The sequence below is a fragment of the Ips typographus genome, linkage group LG4 (assembly GCF_016097725.1).
Source record: "Ips typographus isolate SLU linkage group LG4, UJ_Ityp_2.0, whole genome shotgun sequence".
NCBI lineage: Eukaryota > Metazoa > Arthropoda > Insecta > Coleoptera > Curculionidae > Ips > Ips typographus.
The window spans coordinates 1,227,979-1,251,046 of NC_138425.1; the positions used below are offsets into that span (position 1 = coordinate 1,227,979).

The 23,068-nt window shown below is 36.3% G+C and overlaps 1 protein-coding gene and 2 long non-coding RNA genes across 6 annotated transcripts; 2 read left to right on the forward strand and 1 right to left on the reverse strand.

Annotated features, from left to right (window-relative positions):
• Positions 1–329: 329 nt before the first annotated feature.
• Positions 330–18,587, reverse strand: LOC145728456 (uncharacterized). 2 transcript variants are annotated; one of them, XR_014178090.1, is made up of 5 exons: positions 18,446–18,587; positions 11,133–11,340; positions 7,096–7,350; positions 5,354–7,038; positions 330–489 (listed from the first exon to the last, which is right to left on the reverse strand). It is a non-coding gene; the product is annotated as an uncharacterized LOC145728456 (long non-coding RNA). The 2 variants fall into 2 exon arrangements; XR_014178091.1 differs by lacking the exons at positions 330–489; positions 5,354–7,038; positions 7,096–7,350 and adding an exon at positions 10,180–11,080.
• LOC145728457 (uncharacterized) lies at positions 5,688–10,024 on the forward strand. The gene is made up of 5 exons (XR_014178092.1): positions 5,688–5,769; positions 6,871–7,053; positions 7,212–9,540; positions 9,619–9,801; positions 9,865–10,024. It is a non-coding gene; the product is annotated as an uncharacterized LOC145728457 (long non-coding RNA).
• Positions 14,548–23,003, forward strand: LOC145728454 (uncharacterized). Of its 3 annotated transcripts, none has more exons than XM_081978709.1 (10): positions 14,548–14,707; positions 18,255–18,394; positions 18,454–18,611; positions 18,785–18,995; positions 19,055–19,178; positions 20,925–20,992; positions 21,047–21,347; positions 21,404–21,658; positions 21,733–21,957; positions 22,056–23,003. In XM_081978709.1, the coding sequence occupies exons 2-10, from the start codon at positions 18,386–18,388 to the stop codon at positions 22,238–22,240; spliced, it is 1,536 nt and encodes a 511-aa protein (XP_081834835.1). In that variant the 5' UTR covers positions 14,548–14,707; positions 18,255–18,385; the 3' UTR covers positions 22,241–23,003. The 3 variants fall into 3 exon arrangements, with proteins under 3 accessions (XP_081834835.1, XP_081834834.1, XP_081834836.1); XM_081978708.1 differs by lacking the exon at positions 14,548–14,707 and adding an exon at positions 17,992–18,151; XM_081978710.1 differs by lacking the exon at positions 14,548–14,707 and adding an exon at positions 18,015–18,137 and having other exon boundaries at positions 18,238–18,394.
• Positions 23,004–23,068: the final 65 nt, after the last annotated feature.

The following is a 23,068-nucleotide window of genomic DNA, read 5'->3' on the forward strand; positions in this document are numbered from 1 at the left end:
AAATTTGCAAGAAAGGAGAGGCAATGTGTGTATCCTGGGGACTATTTAATCCTAAAGCAGTGTTTTAACTTAGAACAGAATTGTTGGTGTTTTAAGAACTTGCTTCTTGGTTTTGTGATATAGATTGCTTATTTATTTCCTTTTGTAAATTTACTCAGCATTAAATACATATCAATTTGGTTTTGTTGTGTGATTTATTTAACATGTTTTTTCAATTTCAGTTCAATTTATTGTAAGAGCAGGTAGGTACCTCAGTTAAAGAAATTATCTAATTTTATGATTGTTTATGAAGAAAACTAGACTTCTTAGATAAAAAAGAAACTTGAGTGTACTTTTTAAAGATTTTATTTGTATATTTCATAATGTGTAAATAATACAATTAAAATAGTAATTTAACCTACTATCTGATGTAAAAGTATTTAACAGTAGCACCATCTGTTTCTAGCCTTATAGTCAGAGAAGATATGGCAACATTTATAAGGGCTAATTCTGCAAAATAATGGCATTTGATCAAATTTATGTATTAAGTAACTTGTATCTTTCTAATATTACCTGAAACTTACTAGAAATTTGTTTTTTCAACACTCTGCATATGGATTTTGACAACACCATTATAACCATAGCTTCAAACACCTTTTGTTCAGAGTCTTGTAGAGCAATTGATAATAGGACTTTTTAAATTTGGACCCTTTCAAAACATAATAAGCAAACTCCAGATTAGGCAAATAAAAGTACCTGAAACATAAGCTATTTAGTATTAGCAGCTCATTAATACCCTTACCAGAGTCCTTTTTATAGTATTAGGTAAATCACCTTGTCAGCTTCTGCTAAATACACCTTTACTCTATATCCATTTTTCTTCGAGAACCACTGGCTTGAATAAACTTGGTTTTTGTAGTGTTCTTGTAAAAACTCTTCTTGGGAGTAAGTAAATATATGGGCTGTTTCATTGTGACAGTGTTTTCTATTAGAAAAGGCATCCTTTTCTGTTCCACAAACTCTAGTTCCTTCAGAATGTTTCACTGGGCCCCTTGATAGTTGTAAAGTGTATTAAAAAGGTGGCATTTCAAAACTGACTACCGAAACACACACACATTATCTAGTCTCACACGTAGTATCGCAGTTAAAAACAAGTTAAATCAAAATACTCCTTAAAATATTGTAAAATTTCCATCAAAAATAAAAAATGTCTTTGTTTACATTTTCTCAACAATGGCGGCCGATTTTCATTACCGACGTGACTAGATGACGTCAAAATTCTATCGCGCTCGGAACGCATGTAATAGACAAGAAAGGCAAATGATGACGTAACCGCCACGGGAAAATAAATGGACCATACAGAGTTTTGTACCATTTCAGTCAAGTTTTAAGATTTTTCTAGTTTTGCCAATAGTTCAATCTCACTCTGAATTGAATCATGTTTCATTAAAACGATATATCGTGCCCGTTCCGTCTTGAATTGAAACGTTTTTATAATTCGCCGCTTTGATCTACGGGAAAAGCGTCATCTTTTCAGACTGACACGTGACCGCGAACAGCTTTGAAGGATTTTAACCATAGGATTTTAACTGTAGAAAAAAAGCAGTAAACGCCGGACGTGACCAGATTCGTTCCGATCACGTCCAAAGGAAGTGGTCACTTCTCTTCGGAATTCATAATTGCTCTGTGTGGTCTTGTTTTTCTTTTGGCCTTCCTGTTAACCCACGTGCGAAAAAATCTTTCTTTTTGAGACACTTTTTTAGTAAGGGTTGCTTTTCAACATTGCTTGACCATCACAGTCTTATCCTTTCAATGTCAGATCGTACTATATTGGCTGCAGTCGTCCGGTCGACCTAATAACGCGATAGCGTTATTTCTTTGAATCGAGCCGGCCAATGAAAAACCTTGTTGTTGTTTTTCTGTCGGAAACTATAAAAGAACAAAACGTTGATGCGAAGGAAACACACAGACGCGTTGCATTGATAACAGACTTGATAATTTCGCTATTATAGTTATGAAACATGATAAAAGAGCTGTTTATTATAACGTTGATATCGTTCAAACTGCTGATGATTTTTTTTTTGTAAAGAACTGTGAGTGCACCACCAACTCTGAATCGGCTTTATATGTGTAGTTTCAATAACCAGCCGACTGATTATCAACATCCGGATTCCTTTTAATACAAAGGGGTCTCAGAGTCGAAACTTAAGCGGCAAAACTGCAGACACCCCCTTATTTATATTAGACTGACATAATTTAGTTAATAACTGGCACATTTATCATTCTGTGCAAATTTAACCAAATCAGTAACTTTACTTTACTAAACTTAATATTCAGTGACGAACTATCAAATTACGTCACTTCGACACACGAAAAATATACATTTACAAAAACCTTTAAACAGTACTCAAAATGTCTTGGTAAAATATTGAAAAACCAACCTTTAAACCATTTGAACGTGAAAAATACAGATCAATTTGAATCGTAGTACTAATTCGGCTCCATTGAGCGCGAGACTTTGTGAAATAACTCCGCATTAATTAATTACACAAGTCAGAATATGACAAATAACCCATGGGACGTTAATTGCCACCGTAAACACTAAAACCTACGAGATTTGTTTAGTGTTGTCTTGATAATGGAAGTCACGTAGCCGATATTTTGTTTCCTTTTTTAATAAACCAAGCGACAAATTATACCGAGTAAACCGACTACAAAAAGATATAACTAAAAAAAAAAAAACGTTTGAAGAACTAAATATTATTATGTAAGAGCATCAGCTTCTTATTTAGATTTTTGATATCGTTTTTATCGAATCGTACTGGCTAAGTCAATAATAAGACTTTCGATAATACCTTCTATACTATCTCTATAGAATAGCTTTTTTGAGTATGTACATATTATTATTACTATAAATAGTAAATTCTCTACTTAATTTACAATTTAACTCTTCAGGTTAGAATGTATAGGGATCATGACGGCATTGCTATCAAATACAACATTTACCTTATTCTTATCTACAAACAAACAAGATCCATAATATTGTACCCCTCTCTTTTAAGCAAATATTTACGATTAGAATAAAACATGGTGCGCAGTACCTTTCACAAAATTCCCACTTACAACGTTGACTGATTTTTTTCTACGTATAATGTCTAGTAATAATTGAAATGTTCTATTGCATCAATCAGTAATCCAGGTTACGCCCATTTATTGTTGGTATATCGGCTTATTAGAAATACATATGGGTGTCATAAGCACAATATATTATTATATTGGCTTACCTCCCACATTAATGGAAGTCCATCGAGTCCAGAGAGATTATTTAGGCCTGAGTCAGGGACACTATTATTTTGTACAGAGTGGCCCACCATATTGATGAAATGCCACTGTCAATTAAACTATAAGCAATAAGCACGAACTGTGAGGGTAAATATTTGTTAGAAATGCTGGCGATAAGATGATTAGTCGTGAGAATAAGCGCGGCATACTCGGGACAGGTTGAGCCAATGTTTGTCCTGGCTAAAGACAATATTGACTTCCTCTACTTGTTCGTCTGAAGGCAGGTTGATAAAGATTATATCATCCGTTGTATTTACAAAGATTCATGACCCTTCTGCGTGCCTTACCTTGTCTGGTACAATTACGCAAAAAACTCAATCATCACGTGTAGATGGGCTTGAGGGTTTAATCGCAACAAGTTCACGACTTGTTAGCGCAGACACTCAAATTAATTGTCAATTGGTCCAATTGCCTAAACGCCTTTCTTATGGGAATTATACAATTAGTGGTAGGTCGCTAAATGGACTCCGGAATCGTTTCGAACAAACAATCGGCAAATGGTGGCGATAACTGCATTTAACAAATACACACCATTAAGTATAATCAACTTTACAAATCGATTTTTTATCACTGTTACAGGTTTCTGACTATTTACCGTAACAATAATTCTAAATCTATACATAAGGATTTTTAAGTAAAAATCACATAATACTTTACATGAACTAGTAAAAACTCTAACTCTTATGAGGCAACGTGCTGTGTTGCTTTTGTTTGAACATAATAATATACTTAGTTTTGGTTGCCTGGAATTATATAAATGGTATTGAGAATATTTTGTATCATGGAACTGTTAGCACCCGGTATATTAATCTGTATTGCTTGTATGTACATATGGTTCATTTTTTTTCCGGTAAGTGCTCCGCCATATTGAAATTTACGCACGTCGTTTATTACAAGCTAGGCTATCCATCTTTTTAATCACCTGTTTGGACGTTGCCGTATTGACAAATTCCTGCTTTAAATATCACAATATGTATCTTTCATTAAGCAATTATAAATGAAAATGAAAAAACTATATTGTTTTGAAAAAAAACATTCTAAGAATCTCACATGTTTTGCATGCAATAAATGCTTTTTTTTCGAAATCTGTATAATCACAGACAAATCGGTCCGTTTATTACTGCAACCAACAATACACCAGGTTCACATCTGCTCGTGGAAGATGTGGCAACATAGGGCACAGTCCCAACTGACAGTCGGCTAAACATTTTGAGGTTAGGAATTTTAAAAGTTGAAAAACACCAAAAACTACAAACAGAAGAAATAAAAACTTAATTTAGGGTTGTTTAAGTTTATTAATTAGTGTTGTTATTGCGAGACCTTCGTAGAATTTAAGATTTTTCTTCAGCAAACTGGAAAACTTGCAACCTTTGGTGGTAAACAAAGGCGGAAAGTTCTAATCAAACTTTGGCTTGGGAACAACAACCACATTCAATTTAAATTATCTGGAAAGAACATCACAGATATGTGCATTCAAACGAGTCATTAACAGCCCAATACCAACGTTTCAAGAATTATTCCATAAAATTTGCAAGAAAGGAAAGGCAATGTGTGTATCCTGGGGACTATTAAATCCTAAAGCAGTGTTTTAACTTATAACAGAATTGTTGGTGTTTTAAGAACTTGCTTATAGGTTTTGTGATATAGATTGCTTATTTATTTCCTTTTGTAAATTTACTCAGCAGCATTAAATACATATCAATTTGGTTTTGTTGTGTGACTTATTTAACATGTTTTTACAATTTTAGTTCAATTTGTTGTAAGAGCAGGCAAGAAAACTAGACTTCTTAGATAAAAAAGAAACTTGAGTGTACTTTTTAAAGATTTTATTTGTATATTTCATAATGTGTAAATAATACAATTAAAATAGTAATTTAAATTACTATCTGATGGAAAAGTATTTAACAGTAGCACCATCTGTTTCTAGCCTTATAGTCAGAGAAGATACGGCAATTTATAAGGGCTAATTCTGCAAAATAATGGCATTTGATCAAATTTATGTATTAAGTAACTTGTATCTTTCTAATATTACCTGAAACTTATTAGAAATTTGTTTTTTCAACACTTTGCATATGCATTTTGACACCATTATAACCATAGCTTCAAACACTTTTTGTTCAGAGTCTTTTAGAGCAATTGATAATAGGACTTTTTAAATTTGGACCCTTTCAAAACATTATAAGCAAACTCCAGATTAGGCAAATAAAGGTACCTGAAACATAAGCTATTTAGTATTTTCTTTCGCTGTATGCGTTTAGTAGCGCCATCTTTTGGTGTTCAATATAGTCGGTAGAATTCCGATTATCAATAATCTGCCTTACAATGACTGTATCCATCAAATTTCTCTTAGTTTTCTGCTATCTAGTCATTATCTAACCTAACCTAACCTAATTTTCAGTTAACTTAAACTTTTAGGGTACAGAAGGAAGAAGCACAAAAATCAGGGAGGTAGAGAAGTACAAAAATATGATATGGATTGTTTAGCTGGTTAGCATTCTGTTCACCCAAAGTTTCTTGAAAATATTTGTAGTGCCAAATTTTGATACGACACTTTATGATAAAGCCTGATTAATCTTGAGGAATCAATCAAACTGCGTCCAATTTGCTCCAGATAAATGGCTGCATCCTAAAAACTTCTGAATGCACTAAAATGCGATTTTTCGATTATTAAATTAGTTTTTGATCTTGTGACGTACTTTGATCAACAAAAAAGGTCTCATTCTTGATGTTTCTGACAAAAGTATTCACGTAACCAGCTGTCAAAATAACGTCACTTCTGATTTATGGCTGCCCCCCATGTAACGACGTGTTGGTTGGTCGTTCGTTCCATATTGCCCCGCAGAACAGCCAAAGACATGCTCCGTTTTTATTAGGATAACAGAATTTGAAGGGGATTTCCATCATGGTTAAAAGAGGGTGTCATTTTGTCTTTGGTACCCGTTTTATTTTGTTCTCCCAATAAAACGGAACGTAGAAAGCATGTCATTGGAAAACGAACACACATCTCAAGGAATTTTTAAATTAAGGCACAAAATCATCTTTGTTTTATTTATTTGATTGCATATGTACCTAGTAGGTTTCAAGATCTAAATTTGCGTCATACATGGATTTTGAATTAATTATATGTCATATAAAGCCACTTGCATGCTCGTTCATAAGAGGGAGGAACCATTCAAAAAATTAATTAAACTATTTTATATTTTTTAAAATAAATATCGGACCCCTATGCTCGATTGTAGATAGAGTTGGTTAGTGACATGCAAGTCAAATGTCATAAAGCCATATCATCTTAGTGCAAAAAAATATTGTGACAGTTTCCATAAAAAAAAAACAAAACACGCACCCACCTTTGCACGTTTGTTTAACCCCACAATTCGGTCGATTTTCTGTTCACAAATAACAGGCTCGTAGAAGATGAAGGGGAAAACTGATAGCTGTCCAATTGTTTTGATATTTGATCTCATTAGACAGACAAAGTTATCGCCAACCTACTCAAGCCTTTTAATAAAAAATCAATAAAAAGAACTGTATTTTTTATATAACAGGGAGTGAAATAATATCAAAACTGAATAAAAAACCACCATTGGGTGTGACCGACTGATGACGTAGATCTATATCTCTCTCTATCTAGCAACGTATGGAGGAAATCGTTCTTGGAATTCGACAATGATGGACGTCAGGCGATTTTGACTATTTTCACATCAGGAGAACAGGAACCTTAAAGTGGAATTGGTACGTTAGCTTATACACAAAATCTAAAATCAGTAAACTTACTATGTTAACTCAGTGAAATAATATGTACTGTTGAATTGCTTTCACTTCTAAATTGATCTGTTGAATTAAAAAAGAAGCTTTACTCGGAAAAGTTTCAAACAGTCTTTTCTAAATAGTGATCACATCAAAAACGTTATTTCCTTCTGTGTTCCTGATTAAAAGAACGGCATTAACCGACGGTTTGCCATGGCTTCGCTTTTGTCCCAGATTGGATGAATTGTGCCCGCACCGAACGGACTTGGCCAGTGTCTACTGCTAAAACCAACTCTTATTTTTTCTGTTTGCCTAATAAATGAAATAGAAAATGCGCTGGTATATCTGCTATTCCCTTGCGCTCCGAAAGCGAAGAGAAAGAAAAAAGCGACGTTTTTGTCAGTTTATTTTAGAGTTTTTACACATGTGATTTGTCCTAGCTATTTGATAATGAGGAATATGTGATAGAGTGTGTATGGATAAACAAACATCAATTTTGTAAATATCTGTCATTGAACCCGATGTCACTTACAATTTTGTCAATCAATGGCGAGCTATTGGCGAGACCGTATGTAGAATCATTCGCTACAATGTCAATCAATTCTTACTTACATATTACATACATATATGATCGAAGAGTGCAAGTAGAAGAGAAAATTAGGAAACGAATTTATTGGCAAGATCAGTTCTAGCAAAATTTGGAATAAATTTTAAGGTAAATAAGTTTCTCACAACATTTCTGTTCGCCTGATCGAAGGAACGGTATTCGTCAGCGGTTCGGCACTGAACGGAAGTAAATTTAGTTAGCAAAAACGGTTTGCGACTGCAAACCACCGACTGAGGAAAAACACTGAAAACATCCAAAGTCAAAATGGAGAACGGAGTTTAACTTTGTTTGGCATAATCATTTTGATAAGGTTTAGGTTTAAATCAGTGGCAGTGTGTTTTTGAAAAACTTAGAGTTGCGTTATTCATTCCATTGTCTTTTTTTATATGCAACAGTATCAGCGTAAAGGTTTTGGCATTCCGTAAGGAATCGTTGGACATTAGGACTCCAGAAAGTATAAAACACGTTTTGTTGTTATCTTTTTTAGTTCTGTGCTGGGATCTAGAAGTGCAGCTACATTATAACCGTCGTCATAAGCAGGCAAACAGAAACTGTATAAGGGAAACAATTCAACATAGAAAACTTATAAATGCGTACCAATATTATACAATTTATCAGTGTGATTGCAAACTTTTGTACACATTCAAGAAACAATTATTTTCAAAAAGATTTTTTTTATTATGTTTCAGACCAATAAACGCGCCCCAATTAACTTTCCTTGTCTGTAAATTTGCGCGTGCTTGCCCAATTTTCGGAAGTTTCGAATTTCAAAAAGCTGGTTAGTTACCTTGTCGGTGGCTGGTTTCTAGTTTCCGAAGATGTCTTTTAAGAAAAACGGTTCGTTAATTTTTAACTTTGGTGTCATTTACTTAGTGGAGCATACTCGACATTGAAGGTAGCTTTACGAAATGTAATTTGAGTGTGGTGAATTTTCTGAAATCTACTTTCAGACCAATCTTCGTTGCAATAATGGTCAAGAAGGTTTGTAAAGAGTTTTCAGTTCAGTCTTCAGTCCATACGGCATGGTACTTGCATTTTGCATTATACAGGTGTGGTAAATCCAAAACCGACCATAGGAAAACCGTGTAACGGACAGAGAAACATAAATAAATGCATGTGCAGGACAAAGACAGAACACGAAAAAAATATCAAGTAGGCCAAAATTTGAGCGCGCTGTTGCCAAACGCCTAAAAATCTTGGATTTTGGCAACAACGTACTGAAAATATGGCCTACTTGGTATTTTCTTCGTTTACTGTCTTTGTCCCACGCCTGCAATTATCTACGTTTCTCTGTCAGTTACACGGTTTTCCTATGGTCGGTTTTGGATTTACCACACCTGTATAAAATGTTCTATGGTCCATTTATTTTCCCGTGGCGGTTACGTCATCATTTGCCTTTCTTGTCTATTACATGCGTTCCGAGCGTGATAGAATTTTGGCGTCATCTAGTCACGTCGGCAATGAAAATCGGCCGCCATTGTTAACACAAAGTAAACAAAAAGACATTTTTTATTTTTGATGTAAATTTTACAATATTTTAAGGAGTATTTTGATTTAACTGCGATACTACGTGTGAGACTAGATAATGTGTGTGTGTTTCGGTAGTCAGTTTTGAAAATGCCACCTTCTTAATACACTTTACAACTATCAAGGGGCCCAGTGAAACATTCTGAAGAAACTAGAGTTTGTGGAACAGAAAAGGATGCCTTTTCTAATAGAAAACACTGTCACAATGAAACAGCCCATATACCTACTCCCAAGAAGAGTTTTTACAAGAACACTACAAAAACCAAGTTTATTCAAGCCAGTGGTTCTCGAAGAAACATGGATATAGAGTAAAGGTGTATTTAGCAGAAGCTGACAAGGTGATTTACCTATTACTATAAAAAAGACTCTGGTAAGGGTATTAATGAGCTGCTAATACTAAATAGCTTATGTTTCAGGTACCTTTATTTGCCTAATCTGGAGTTTGCTTATCATGCTTTGAAAGGGTCCAAATTTAAAAAGTCCCATTATCAATTGTTCTAAAAGAATCTAAACAAAAGGTGTTTGAAGCTATGGTTATAATGGTGTTGTCAAAATCCATATGCAGAGTGTTGAAAAAACAAATTTCTAGTAAGTTTCAGGTAATATTAGAAAGATACAAGTTACTTAATACATAAACTTGATCAAATGCCATTATTTTGCAGAATTAGCCCTTATAAATGTTGCCATATCTTCTCTGACTATAAGGCTAGAAACAGATGGTGCTACTGTTAAATACTTTTCCATCAGATAGTAAGTTAAATTACTATTTTAATTGTATTATTTACACATTATGAAATATACAAATAAAACAAGTACACTCAAGTTTCTTTTTTTATCTAAGAAGTCTAGTTTTCTTCATAAATAATCATAAAATTAGATAATTTCTTTAACTGAGGTACCTACCTGCTCTTACAATAAATTGAACTGAAATTGAAAAAACATATTAAATAAATCACACAACAATATATAATATTGATATGTATTTAATGCTGGGTAAATTTACAAAAGGAAATAAATAAGCAATCTATATCACAAAACCAAGAAGCAAGTTCTTAAAACACCAACAATTCTGTTATAAGTTAAAACACTGCTTTAGGATTTAATAGTCCCCAGGATACACACATTGCCTTTCCTTTCTTGCAAATTTTATGGAATAATTCTTGAAACGTTGGTATTGGGCTGTTAGTGACTCGTTTGAATGCACCTATCTGTGATGTTCTTTCCAGATAATTTAAATTGAATGTGGTTGTTGTTCCCAAGCCAAAGTTTGATTGGAACTTTCCGCCTTTGTTTATCACCAAATGTTGCAAGTTTTCCAGTTTGGTGAAGAAAAATCTTAAATTCTACGAAGGTCTCGCAAATAACAACACTAATTAATAAACCTAAACAACCCTAAATTAAGTTTTTATTTCTTCTGTTTGTAGTTTTTGGTGTTTTTCAACTTTTTAAAATTCCTAACCTCAAAATGTTTAGACGACTGTCAGTTGGGACTGTGCCCTATGTTGCCACATCTTCCACGAGCAGATGTGAACCTGGTGTATTGTTGGTTGCAGTAATAAACGCACCGATAAATTATACAGATTTCGAAAAAAAAAAAAGCGTTTATTGCATGCAAAACATGTGAGATTCTTAGAATGTTTTTTTCAAAACAATAATGTTTTCTCATTTTCATTTATAATTGCTTAATGAAAGATAGATATTGTGAGGTTTAAAGGAGAAATTACGGTTACGTCACGCCACGGGAAAAAAAATGAACCATAAATAGAACTATTAATTTTTCCTTCTCATCGACATCAATTTTTTAACTGAAATATAGAAAAGTCTCAACTTGACAGACAATGCAAAGCAGTAATTTCTCTCTTCTTCTTCTTTCTAAATCTTAAAAGATTTAAATGAAAAAATGATATCGGCATTTAGTACGTATGCCTACCTAATATAAAACGCTCCCAATGAATGACGACGGTACCTGAAGAAGAAAAGCGTGGTACCTCGCAGCTTCTCATCTTGACCGCACCAGTAATGAAGCGATTAATTACAGGGCGCTACCTGTCCCGGCCGCGAACCAGTTTCTCGGAATCCACTTCGATCTCTGGGTGCCTCCACTAAAAAAGTCCAATTTGGCGGGTATCCCATAATCTCTGCAACAATAAATAGTTTTGTGGTGTTTTTTTTATTTTTTATATAATTCCCGATTACTCAAGGATATAACGTAAACCAAACTTCACAGAAGAACCATGACAATACGGCATGTTATATGTTATACTCAACATGCCGGGCAAAACAAGAAGATGGCACAAAGGGCCTATCCCACATATCATAAATTTTTGTTTTAATGACTGGAATCGAAAGAATAGGAACAAAAAACTAATTTTTCATATTCTTGAAGAAAAAATTATGGTCGTAAATGTTCCTACATTAGTTTGAATTTGTCCATTAAATTTAAAAGATCTGTTTTGGCGCGCATGTGACGTACGTAATTCTGGGCGATTTTATTGGCTGTTGCACGCCAACTGTTTCACTTCTTGTCGCTGATTGATTGATAGTGTAGTACGTCACCAACCCGTAAACATGAGATTAATGTAGTTTTTATCGTCATTTTTTTCTATTTAGACTTAATATTTTTGAAAACAAAAAAATACGGGTATAATATTTTCAATTCGTCTTTGTAGTTATGAAATAAAATAAAAAAATTGTGGGACAGGCCCAATGTGGTGTGTGTATGATGAGCCCCTTTGTTCCACGTATCGCCAAAACAGAAGCGGGGTGAGGGGCGCCACCTTGCTGCAACTTGTGGAGGCCAGACACGAGCGGCGAGTGCTCAAAGACTCGAGGAATTCGAATAATCGGACGCCAGTCAATTGGTCTGACGCTGCTACTGTCCAGCGAATTTGCGCTTTTTAGCTGAGTTATAACGATTTAACTAAAACTAAGTTACCAGTTTGATTAAAAAAAGAAATCATAGAACTTCGTTTACATCATCCTTCTTTCTCAGTCTGGTTAATCCCGATCGTTCGTTCTGGGAAACAAGGGATTGCATCCAATTAGCTGCTAATGGAAGGTCTTGTTAAGCGATTATTTTTATACCGGGGTGATAATGTCCAACCGTTAATTATTCTTTTCGCCGGGATTTATTAGGATGCCCACGAGAGGCAGATTCCAATTAATAATAATAACCCACAGGTGTTGGATGACCCCCAGGTCCGCATCAGTTTTGCGCCTGAAATGAGATGACGACTAGAAGAACACACATTGTTAATTACTCATCTGATAAATGAGTGCATGTTGGCCATTGTCTGTTAGTTTCCGTCACCATTTTGGGAAGTTGCCAATTATTTGAAAAGACAATTTTTGTTGGAATTAATTATTTACTTATAGAAATTAAGTAAAGGCAGAGTAAATTGTAAAATAGTGCTCCAAAGTTGATCAAAAACATCAACGCACACAGAATAGTTGGATCTTGGAACTCTAATCAAAGTCTATCCATATTAACTGGTAAAACTTACTCTTGTAGGAGTTTTAGGTATATGCAATACCACCTCCAAGTTTTTTCTCTTATGTATAATTAGTTACATTTAACATGGGAGTCCAAGAAGCGTTAAATATGATAAGGTCTGTTTCTAAAGAGAATCCCCAACTAATAATCTGAAAAAAATATACAACTATTGGGCACTAAGACAGAAAATCAGTCAATGTTTCTCCAGTTTTCAGTTGGAAACCAGTTAGGTTGAGTATATAGGTATAGTTTCAAAATGGAAACTGACTGATTCATGAACAAAAATGCTTCACGTCCACGGTTTGGTTCTTTTTTTTTTCCAATTCGCTCTCAACCTTTTTGCGGTGTGGTTTTTAGTGTGGGCCGCGAGGGGGGATCGCAGGGGGGCCTTCTCGTGGGAACGTGGAAGTGTGGCCGGTCTCAGGCGACGTGCGACGACCGAGTTAGCCACCTCCGCTGATCGGTACCGCTAAATTGCCCTTAGGACTGTAGCATTGTAACCACTTTAAAGGTGCAAGGTAAGCCAAGCCCCCTGCTCGAACCAATGCAAAATAATATTTTTTACAACTGTTTGTAACTAGTGTAGATACCATTACCATTACCCGTGAGTAATGAGTCATTACTACCAGGACCCTACCAATATACAGGGTAAATCAGGGTCAAACGGCCACTAGAGAATTCGATTTTAAGCAAAAAGTTGTAATAAAGTTGTGTTCGAAAATGCGTTGTTACCGAGATACAGGGTGATAAAGTCTCAGATTTGTTAATTTTGCTCCAGCAGGGTTCCAATGCACAGCAAAGGACATGTTTATACCAAACGACTTTAAATTACCTAGGTGAAATAAGTACAAAAAAAGCACTTTAAAATCTTTAATTTTTCACAAAAATTGAAAAAATGGGGGGGGGTATTAGGGGTCTTTTTTTTTACCACTTTTTGAAATTCAATATCTCGGTAACATGAAGAGCTAGAGAGGCCAGTTCTCTGTACCTACCTGATTTTTGTGCTTCTTCCTTCTGTACCCTAAAAGTTTAAGTTAACTGAAAATTAGGTTAGGTTAGGTTAGATAATGGCTAGATAGCAGAAAACTAAGAGAAATTTGATGGATACAGTCATTGTAAGGCAGATTATTGATAATCGGAATTCTACCGACTATATTGAACACCAAAAGATGGCGCTACTAAACGCATACAGCGAAAGAAATATGGTCCATTTATTTTCCCGTGGCGGTTACGTCATCATTTGCCTTTCTTGTCTATTACAGGCGTTCCGAGCGCCCTATGTTGCCACATCTTTCACGAGCAGATGTGAACCTGGTGTATTGTTGGTTGCAGTAATAAACGGGCTACAATCCCAGTTCTTTAACGTTTCTATGGGTGTTAGTATTTTAATTATTGTTTGAAGTGACGTTTATTTGACAGGTCCAATTGCGTAAATCCAGCCTGTTTGTATAATTTGTGATTGGTCTAAAAAAGCAGCTTTCAGCTTGCTGTTTTTTTTTGACCAATCACAAAGCACAGACCCACTTTCCTGACATTTAGGCAAATGCTGCTTTTTAAAGAAACTTTTCAAGATTTTTCCAGCCATTGCAAACAGTCTTAAAGCTGTGTTTATTCTGCATTATTATTTTCAAATTACAGATTTTTATTAAAATATCAGGTTCTTATTTGCCACACGAAATGGAAAATCAACAACAAAGACCGCATCGTACAGCATCCAACATCGAAAAATCTGGACTGGAGTTTTCGGTGCCCCCTTATGTCCTCCCCGCGCCGAGTCCGCCCTTTTGCGACATATTCGCAAAATCCGGCGCCGGCGGATCGGCGCCGCCGCCCCTTACGTCACGACGCCGCCAAAAACGGGACAGTGCGATGGCGTCGATCACAAGACGCTCGTCAGCCCTTTGCGAGACCTAATTTCGTGAAACGACGCATCTGGTGCCCCCTCAATTAAATCGTGTGTTGGTTGTTCGCGAGCAAAATTTTAAACTCCCCCGTTATTTATGCGAAATCAGGTGAGTGTTTTTTGGTATGCAAAAAGGGTATGTTTTTCGCTACGTTCAATTAGGACAAAGTTGCCTGCTGTAAAAGGCACCCGGGGGGGGTTATATAAGCTGGAGGAGAAAGTCTGAGATGAAAATGTGCAATTAATTAGGAACAGGATAGGGAGGGTAGGGGTTAAAGTGTCAGATGGGGGAGATTTGAAAAATTCTTCATTGTTTACATAAAAATCACATGACCTTCCAATTAAAGTAGGGCAAATTTTTCTAAAATATGATATGATACACAGGATGTTTTTCTTTCTCCTGGTTTGTTCACGCATTTTGTACAAGCATGTAATGTGAAATTGGTCAAAATGAAAATAGAAACTTCTTGAGGAGTAATGAATTGGAAATAGTGTTTCTAGATTTGCGTTATTTGTTTTTGTTGTTCACATACAGATGTCACCATCAGGTGTTTTCACATATTAAGTTAAGATATAAAAATAGTGCACTAATCGATACTAAATGGCATATATAATCTCATTGCCAACCGTTATTATATAAAAGTTAAGGGAGAAATTGTCTTTGTCCAGAGACAACCGCTCAAACTTATTGACTCAATCCAGTTTTTGTCTTGTTTACGCTCGTGCGTTAGAAAAACAAACCATCAAGGGAGGTTTCCCACCACATGACCTCCTCCGTCTATCATAAAGCATCTTTGCGATAACCTTCTAGTACATAACCCCCAGGACGGATTCTAAAATTGGAAGCATCCAACCTTTGAACTTTCCGCTAAATTTCGACTGTAGTCTTAGGAAAACCTTTGATGGTTTTGCCTCGGGCAGCTTAAAATGGAAACTGTTCATTAATTCAGTGTATCAAGAGGAGAAATAAAACAGAAAACAAAGAGGGAGCGCTAAAAACCGCACACGTGCTGATACGTGGGAGTGGAGACTGCCTCACTTTGGGTGGCAAAGACAAGCCTTTTGTTACACAAATTGCTTCAATTTTTCGTGTAGAGGCACGTGATGAGTGTACTTTACATGTAAAAGTATTTTTAGATTTTTCTATTATACTGCAAAATTTATCAAATAATAATTCTACTATTAAAGGTAGGTAGTATCACAAAAACTACTTTCCGAAAAGTCTTCTTTGCACACAAGTTAAAGTGAATTTATCGTCCGGAGGTGCATATTATGCGATTCAATGGTGCTCCCGCATTCCGTTTGCATTTTATTCGGGTTGAAGGCAGAGAGAACTTGGCCGTGAGACCGCCAAAACTAGTTGGCAACCCTCCAAACAATATATGAAGCGATTTAATATGTTTTGAGCCAGATTGGCGTTTAAAACTGTGTGCATTTGATTTAACAAAAAACCGTCTTTTTTACTGTTTAGCGCTGATAAAAGGATCCCTACTGTTTGCCAGCAACCAAACATACAGGTCTATGTGTGTCATTCCAGGAACGTGACATGTCATTTCATTGATTTTGTTATATTTTGATTTCAGTGTTTACAATGTCTATCTCATTTTAACTTATTCTGATAAAACAAGATGAAACAACTGGAAGCACTGTCAATGTCAATTGTCAATCAAGATGTTTGTGTCCTTTGCTAACCTTAAAAACACACTGTTGCCATGTTGCCCAATGCTTTTTGATACTCAAAATAACCTTTTTGGCCATAGACCGCAAAATATCAATGAAAACCTTTGGAACTAATCTAGGACATGAGTGAATTTCAATCTGACGTCACCATTTTATTGCGTCATTGCCACTTCGGCTAGGATGGAGGGTAATTTTTGGACAATTACTAGCAAAATAATGATAAAGCTTGGTTTTTACTTTTTACAACCCTCATAGTTACAGAGTGACTCAATATACCAATTTGTAGCCCTTGAAATTCTCTTTTCACCACCCTGTATAATGTTTTCTTCCTAAAAGGTCGAATAACTGAGTTATTTACTGTTGAAACTAAGTTGTTTGTTGTAAAGTTTGAATTTGAGAGTTTTTTGACTTTGACAGCCCATAACTCTGTTATTTTGACACTTACGGGGTGGTTCAATACACCAATTTGTAGCCCTTGAAATTCTATTTTCACCACCCTGTATAGGGTTTTTTTCTAAAATGTCAAATAACTGAGTTATTTACTGTTAAAACTAAGTTGTTTGTTGTAAAGTTTGAATTTGGCATTTTTCACTTTGACAGCCCATAATTCTGTTATTTTGTGAGTTACGGGGTGGTTCAATACACCAATTTGTAGCCCTTGAAATTCTCTTTTCACCACCCTGTATAGTGTTTTTTTCCTAAAATGTCAAATAACTGAATTATTTACTGTTGAAACTGAGTTGTTTGCTGTAAAGTTTGAATTTGACAGTTTTCACTTTGACAGCCCATAACTCTGTTATTTTGACAATTACGGGGTGGTTCAATATACCAATTTGTAGCCGTTGAAATTGTCTTTTGACCACCTTATACGGGTGTGGTAAATCCAAAAGCGACCATAGGAAAACCGTGTAACGGACAGAGAAACGTAGGTAATTGCATGCGCGGGAGAAAGACAGAAAACGAAAAAAATATCAAGTAGGCCATATTTTTAGCGCGCTGTTGCCAAACGCCGTAAGTTTGTCGAGGGTATTGAATACTTACGGCATTTGGCAACAGCGCGCTAAAAATATGGCTTACTTGATATTTTTTCCGTTTATTGTCTTTCTCCCGCGCATGCAATTACCTACGTTTCTCTGTCCGTTACACGGTTTTCCTATGGTCGCTTTTGGATTTACCACACCTGTATAGTAGAAATGTCACGCTACCGAAAAATTGAAGCATCTATACCGGAAATGTGTTGTCCAGAAAGGAGTACTTTGAAAATTGTTAAGGTTAGGTATACAACATTTTCTAGAAAATTTCCGGTAATTTTTCGGAAAAAATTGGAAAATCTGAAACGTCAAAATGTCAATTTAAATTCATGCTGTCTAAGCCAAAAGGGATTGTCTAACAAAAATAGCACAGTATATTCGTTTCCCATCGTTTCTTACTCCAGAGCGAAGTAAAAAGCTGCAAAAATATTTTTTAGTGTGTCTGGGCATGGTAAAACTAAAAGTGAATACGGCAACCTGCCACCAACGACATTATAATGTGACAGTTGACAGTGAATGACAGTTGACACTTTAAAAGTTAAAACTTTGACATTTGATATCAGACATACGTCCATACATATTGTGTTTCGCTCAGTTTGCTATAAGCAGAACAGAGACAGAGCAACTGGCCTTTTCTTAGGACACATAAAACTTATGTCAATAATAACTATAGTGAGTGGGATTTCTCTTAATTGTATCGTAATTATTGCAGGCTTGTAGCGTGTCTAATCGAACGTCACTTATCTGATTATTTCCCTTGTTTACCATTGATTGGTATTGAAATATTTAGCTTCGTAATGTATTTTTAGATTTGTGAAACACACCAGTGTTGAGTCAGTCGTGTAAGTGCGCTTTAATATGATAATTCAGCGACTTATGTAATCAAAATATCTCTAAATCTGAATAAACGTTTTGGTGGTTAAATCAGTTTGATTTTTCTGTTAGCAAAAAGTCTTCCATTCGCATTGGCCCACGACGAGCCCGCGATCGGCAAAATAAGGTGCCATGCTACAGTTTTTTGCTGTTTCTGCACGTTCATCGCCGCCCGCTCGAACTATACAGAGCCCTCCGAACTTATGACTACCGTAAGTGACTAGATTTCGTCCAATTAGTGAATTTTCAAGAAAAACCATTACCGGTGCAGCAATTAGCGCCTAACAAGTGCGATGGCGGTCACAGTTGTCCACCCCCGGAGAAATGTTGCAGGACTGGCTGCTGTTTACTGTTGGCCTCGTCCAATTTACGACCCCCCACCGTTCAAACTGGAAATGTATTTACGAACCCGTTGTTTCTCGGACACTGGTAAGTTTTATTGATGGCTTTTCTATTCAAATTGACAATCACCAAACTGATTGTTATTCATGCCTGTTTTGCAATCTGACTGAGTTATCACGTGACAGCGCTAATCGTTTACAATAGAGTATCACACGTGACAAATGTCAAATGTAAGTTTGCTTAAACAAAACAATTTTCAGGTACTTTTGGTTAGCAGTGACTGCAACAATAGCGGGTATCCTGTGTGCGTGCTCGTTGTGGCGTAAACACAGTCAAGGCCGGCTCTGTTGCAGATCGGGTACCAATCGGAACCGGACTTGTTCAGAGCCGGACTCGATTGGTTCCTGTTACGCTCCGCCTCACTACAACAGTTGCAACAACTTCCAAGCGCCTCCACCTCCATATTCAGAAGTACTGTCCCATATATAGGCAACCAGAGATATTTCTAATTTGTTTCGATGCTTTTTAAGGTGACATCAAAACCGGACATGTATCCTCTGGTGATTAGTTGCAACGTTGCCGAGCCCGTTATCAAAAATAATAATAGTTCGACAGGATACTTGTTTCAGTATTTCAGGAGCTTTATTCGTATTGGTGAGTAATTACCCGTTGGTGGTGGTATATAATAGGGCCCTAATGAAAATTGCGCCTCCTAAAGGGATTATGACCCTTTCATGTGGCGGTTTTAGCCCCGCTGCCAACGAGAACATTGTCCTGTTTCGGGAGTGTTTAGTTATTGTATCACTTACTATACGCTCTCAATGGCTTAATAATTACTAATTTACGGTGTATTGTTGGTTGCGTATAGCTGGTTTTCATATGATGAGTCAATTTGTGTCTTTGGTGGTATATGGCTCTAAACAGAAGCTTTTACATATTCTACACAAATTGGATTCAATTGAAATCAGCTCATCAATCTGCGCTTATGTCTCAATCTGTCATTCGACAGTTATAGGCCTTATCAAAAAACTAGATTTTTGACATAAAACATTTTTTTAAGAGGTACCCAGGAATTTTCTTGGAGAAATTTTTGGAATTTTAAATATTAATGGTGGAAATGTGACGTGAGGTGTCATTTGTCGAAATATCATTTGTTTTAAGGTGCCACGCCCTGAAAACTGTCAAAAATGCCCTATTTAGCAAGTCAGGCAGTTAGAGCAAAACCGACATTAAATTCGTTTTCCTCAAGTCAAATTTAGTAAAAAAAGTCACTTTGACAGCTTGAAATCCAATATGGCCGCAGTCGGTATAGTAGGCCAGGCAAAACCGTCATTTGGACAAAATTTCGGTGCACTTTTCCAAAAAAGCGTCCATAACTCGCTTATTTCAAACATTCTGAGTAAACATGTCGGATGATCAAAGATAGTTAATGAATGGGGCTATCACGTGACGTTGACAGGACCTGGTTGAGTTGCACCGTTTGGCTGCAATAGGGCGTCAAAGTTGATTCACTTTTTTCAAACATTTTCTTAAATATCTCCAAAACGGTTTGAGTTAGGGTTGTGCAATTTTTATCTTGTATGCAACTCGGTAAAATGCAACTTTTGTTAAAAATATTTTTTTTTTGTAAAACTCACCGTTTGACGTAAAAAATTAAAAAATTAGATTTTTGACATTTTTCTAAGAGAAGACCACAGGAATTTTTTTTGGAAAATTTTTAATTTTAAAAATTGATTTTTTCTGCCTTCATAAATTTAGATTAATGGTGGAAATGTGACGTGAGGTGTCATTTGTCGAAATGTCATTTTTTTAGGGTGCCACACCCTGAAAACTGTCAAAAATGCCCTATTTACCAGGTCAGTGACAAAATGGCGGCAGTTAGAGCAAAACCGACTTTAAATTCGTTTTCCTCAGGGCAAATTTAGTAAAAAAAGTCACTTTGACAGGTTGAAATCCAATATGGCCGCGGTCGGTATAGTAGGCCAGGCAAAACAGTCATTTGGACAAAATTTCGGTGCACTTTTCCAAAAAAGCGTCCATAACTCGCTTATTTCAAACATTCTGAGTAAACATGTCAGATGATCAAAGATAGTTAATGAATGGGGCTATCACGTGACGTTGACAGGACCTGGCTAAGTTTCACCGTTTGACCGCAATAGGGAGTCAAAGTTGATTCACTTTTTTCAAACATTTTCTTAAATATCTCCAAAACAGTTTGAGTTAGGGTTGTGCAATTTTTATCTTGTATGCAACTCGGTAAAACGCAACTTTTGTTAAAAATAATTTTTTTCTGTAAAACTCACCGTTTGCTCAACTCATCATTCGACAGTTGGTCACAATTTATAAAATTTTAAAATTTCCATAAATGTATCATTGTTGTATAACTGTGTCTTATTTCAGGTTCTCTTTCCGCAACCAGCACAAACGACTCTATAAGTTCCAGTTTTCTTTGTAACGCTGTTAACGAGGTATGACACATTCACAAATTTACTTTCTAAAGGTATTAAAGAGAGTAAAACCAGGCAAACTTGGTGCCACCTACCTATTCCAACGTTGCAAGCTTGGAGGAGTTGGCAATAGACTCACCTGCGCACGCCAGCCCTTCGAGCTCCGAACGTCGTCTGCCTCGCAGCACTTCTTCAGTTTCCAGTACCACCACCACGGAATACCACCAGGTCTTGCAGCACAGTCCCAGCGCCTCACTGCAACCGACTGCGTCTCCGGCACTCCCTCTCGTTCATAGTTCTCTGGTCAGTCAAAATGGTAGTGGCAACAATGTGCCAGATACAAACAGAGAGGAGAATAGGGAAGGGAATAAACTTGGTACTCTAAAATAGGATTTAATTGTTTTGTGGTTATTTTGATGGTGTGGTTTACAGTAAGCAAAGCACCTTCGTCGTCTTCAACGTGTTCTCCACCTCCAACGAGGCCAATTTTGAGGCCGCGCAGGCCTGCACCTCAACGTAGCCAAGACTCCACCGAGGACGAGGAGGTGTTTTCGGCCTTGCTGAATTTATCTATTTGCGCGCCCAATTCGGTGGAACAGACGCATCCTCAAGCTACCACCATTTTGCAAGACTTGGGCGTTACTAATAGCATGACAGGCTCAGATATTAGCAGTCTAGCTAATTTAGGTAAGTCTAATTCAATTAATTTGACAGTATCAGAAATGCAGCGAAAGTGTGTTTAACTAATTTTCTGTTTAAAGGTACTCCGGATTCTCCACCACGGGCTACTTCACCTACGGTGGAGATGCGCGAATTGCTGGATAAAATTCAACAATTACCTGCGCAGAAAAGCCCCCATCCACCTTCTGCGTCATCCAGCACCAATCAGAGTCGCCCTTATTTTCATAGGGTGCGCCCCAAAACGATGTACATGCCCTTGGGCGATGTACAAACAGTCAATTCCGGCAAAAAGGCGATTCCAAACGGTAAGTGACAACGTTAATCTCTACACAGTGAGTAGTTTGTGTAATTGGTCAAATTTATTTAGCAAAACTACCTTCAATCAACTCACTTTTGTTTTTAGTGTTTACGAAAAATTGGTTATCACGTTCGGCGCCCTGTACCCCTTGCGGGCCTCTGGCGCCCCCGTTTCCCTCCGGTCGGGGTAGTCAAAAGGGCAGCAAATCTAGAATAACCGACGGAAGTCCTCTTCTGAAGCAGCACGCCGAAGAAATCGAGGAGGATTCCCATCGCGACGTGTGCTTATGATCTTAGAGTATCGCAGTTTTTCTGTAATTGAGCTCTAGTTTTGAATCAAAAATCCCCGAAGTTTAATCTCTTTTTGTAACGATTTTATAATCAAAATGGCTGGAATTTAGTGACGTATGGGTGGGTTTTTGATTCTAATTTTCGTAAAAGATTAATTGAGTTATTTCAGTATTATAACTATATTAAGCGTAATGTACGATTTTTGAAATTTAGGGTATTTTGTTGCTTCAAAGTCTGATAAATCCCAATATCATATTTTTTTCAGGAACTGTCTACTAAAAACATGCAAGTTTTTTTGTAATATCTAAGTAATTTGATGCTTTGAGTGGATAATTTCCGCAACGGAATTGTTTAAAAAATAGAATTAAAAAAAAAAAATCTTTAATAAATGGATTGCATTTATTAATACAGTTTTCTACTCCTTCGTCGTTTTGGTTTAGCGACGTCATATACTTCCAGTTTTAATGTTTTGACGAGAATATTATATTGAATTGTTAATGGTTCTTAGTAGGTACGTAATTGTTGTAAAATGTGAATTTAACAGTGTTGTTTTAACAAGAAAATCTGTACATACTCTATATTGTATTCTGTGTATGGTTGTTAAGTTTTTTATTTTTGTGCTCTGAGAGAAGGTGTTAATTTGCGAAACGAAACTTTTTTACATTTTATTTTCGATTCACAGGCCTAAACCTGTTCTTACGCTTAATAGATTGGAAACTTACCTAATTGTAATTGTTTTGATAATAAAATAATTTTCATAGTACTTCCTTTGTTTTCATCCGGCAATTAAGCTGCTAAGATGTTGCCAGGTGGTGATGGTGTCTTAGG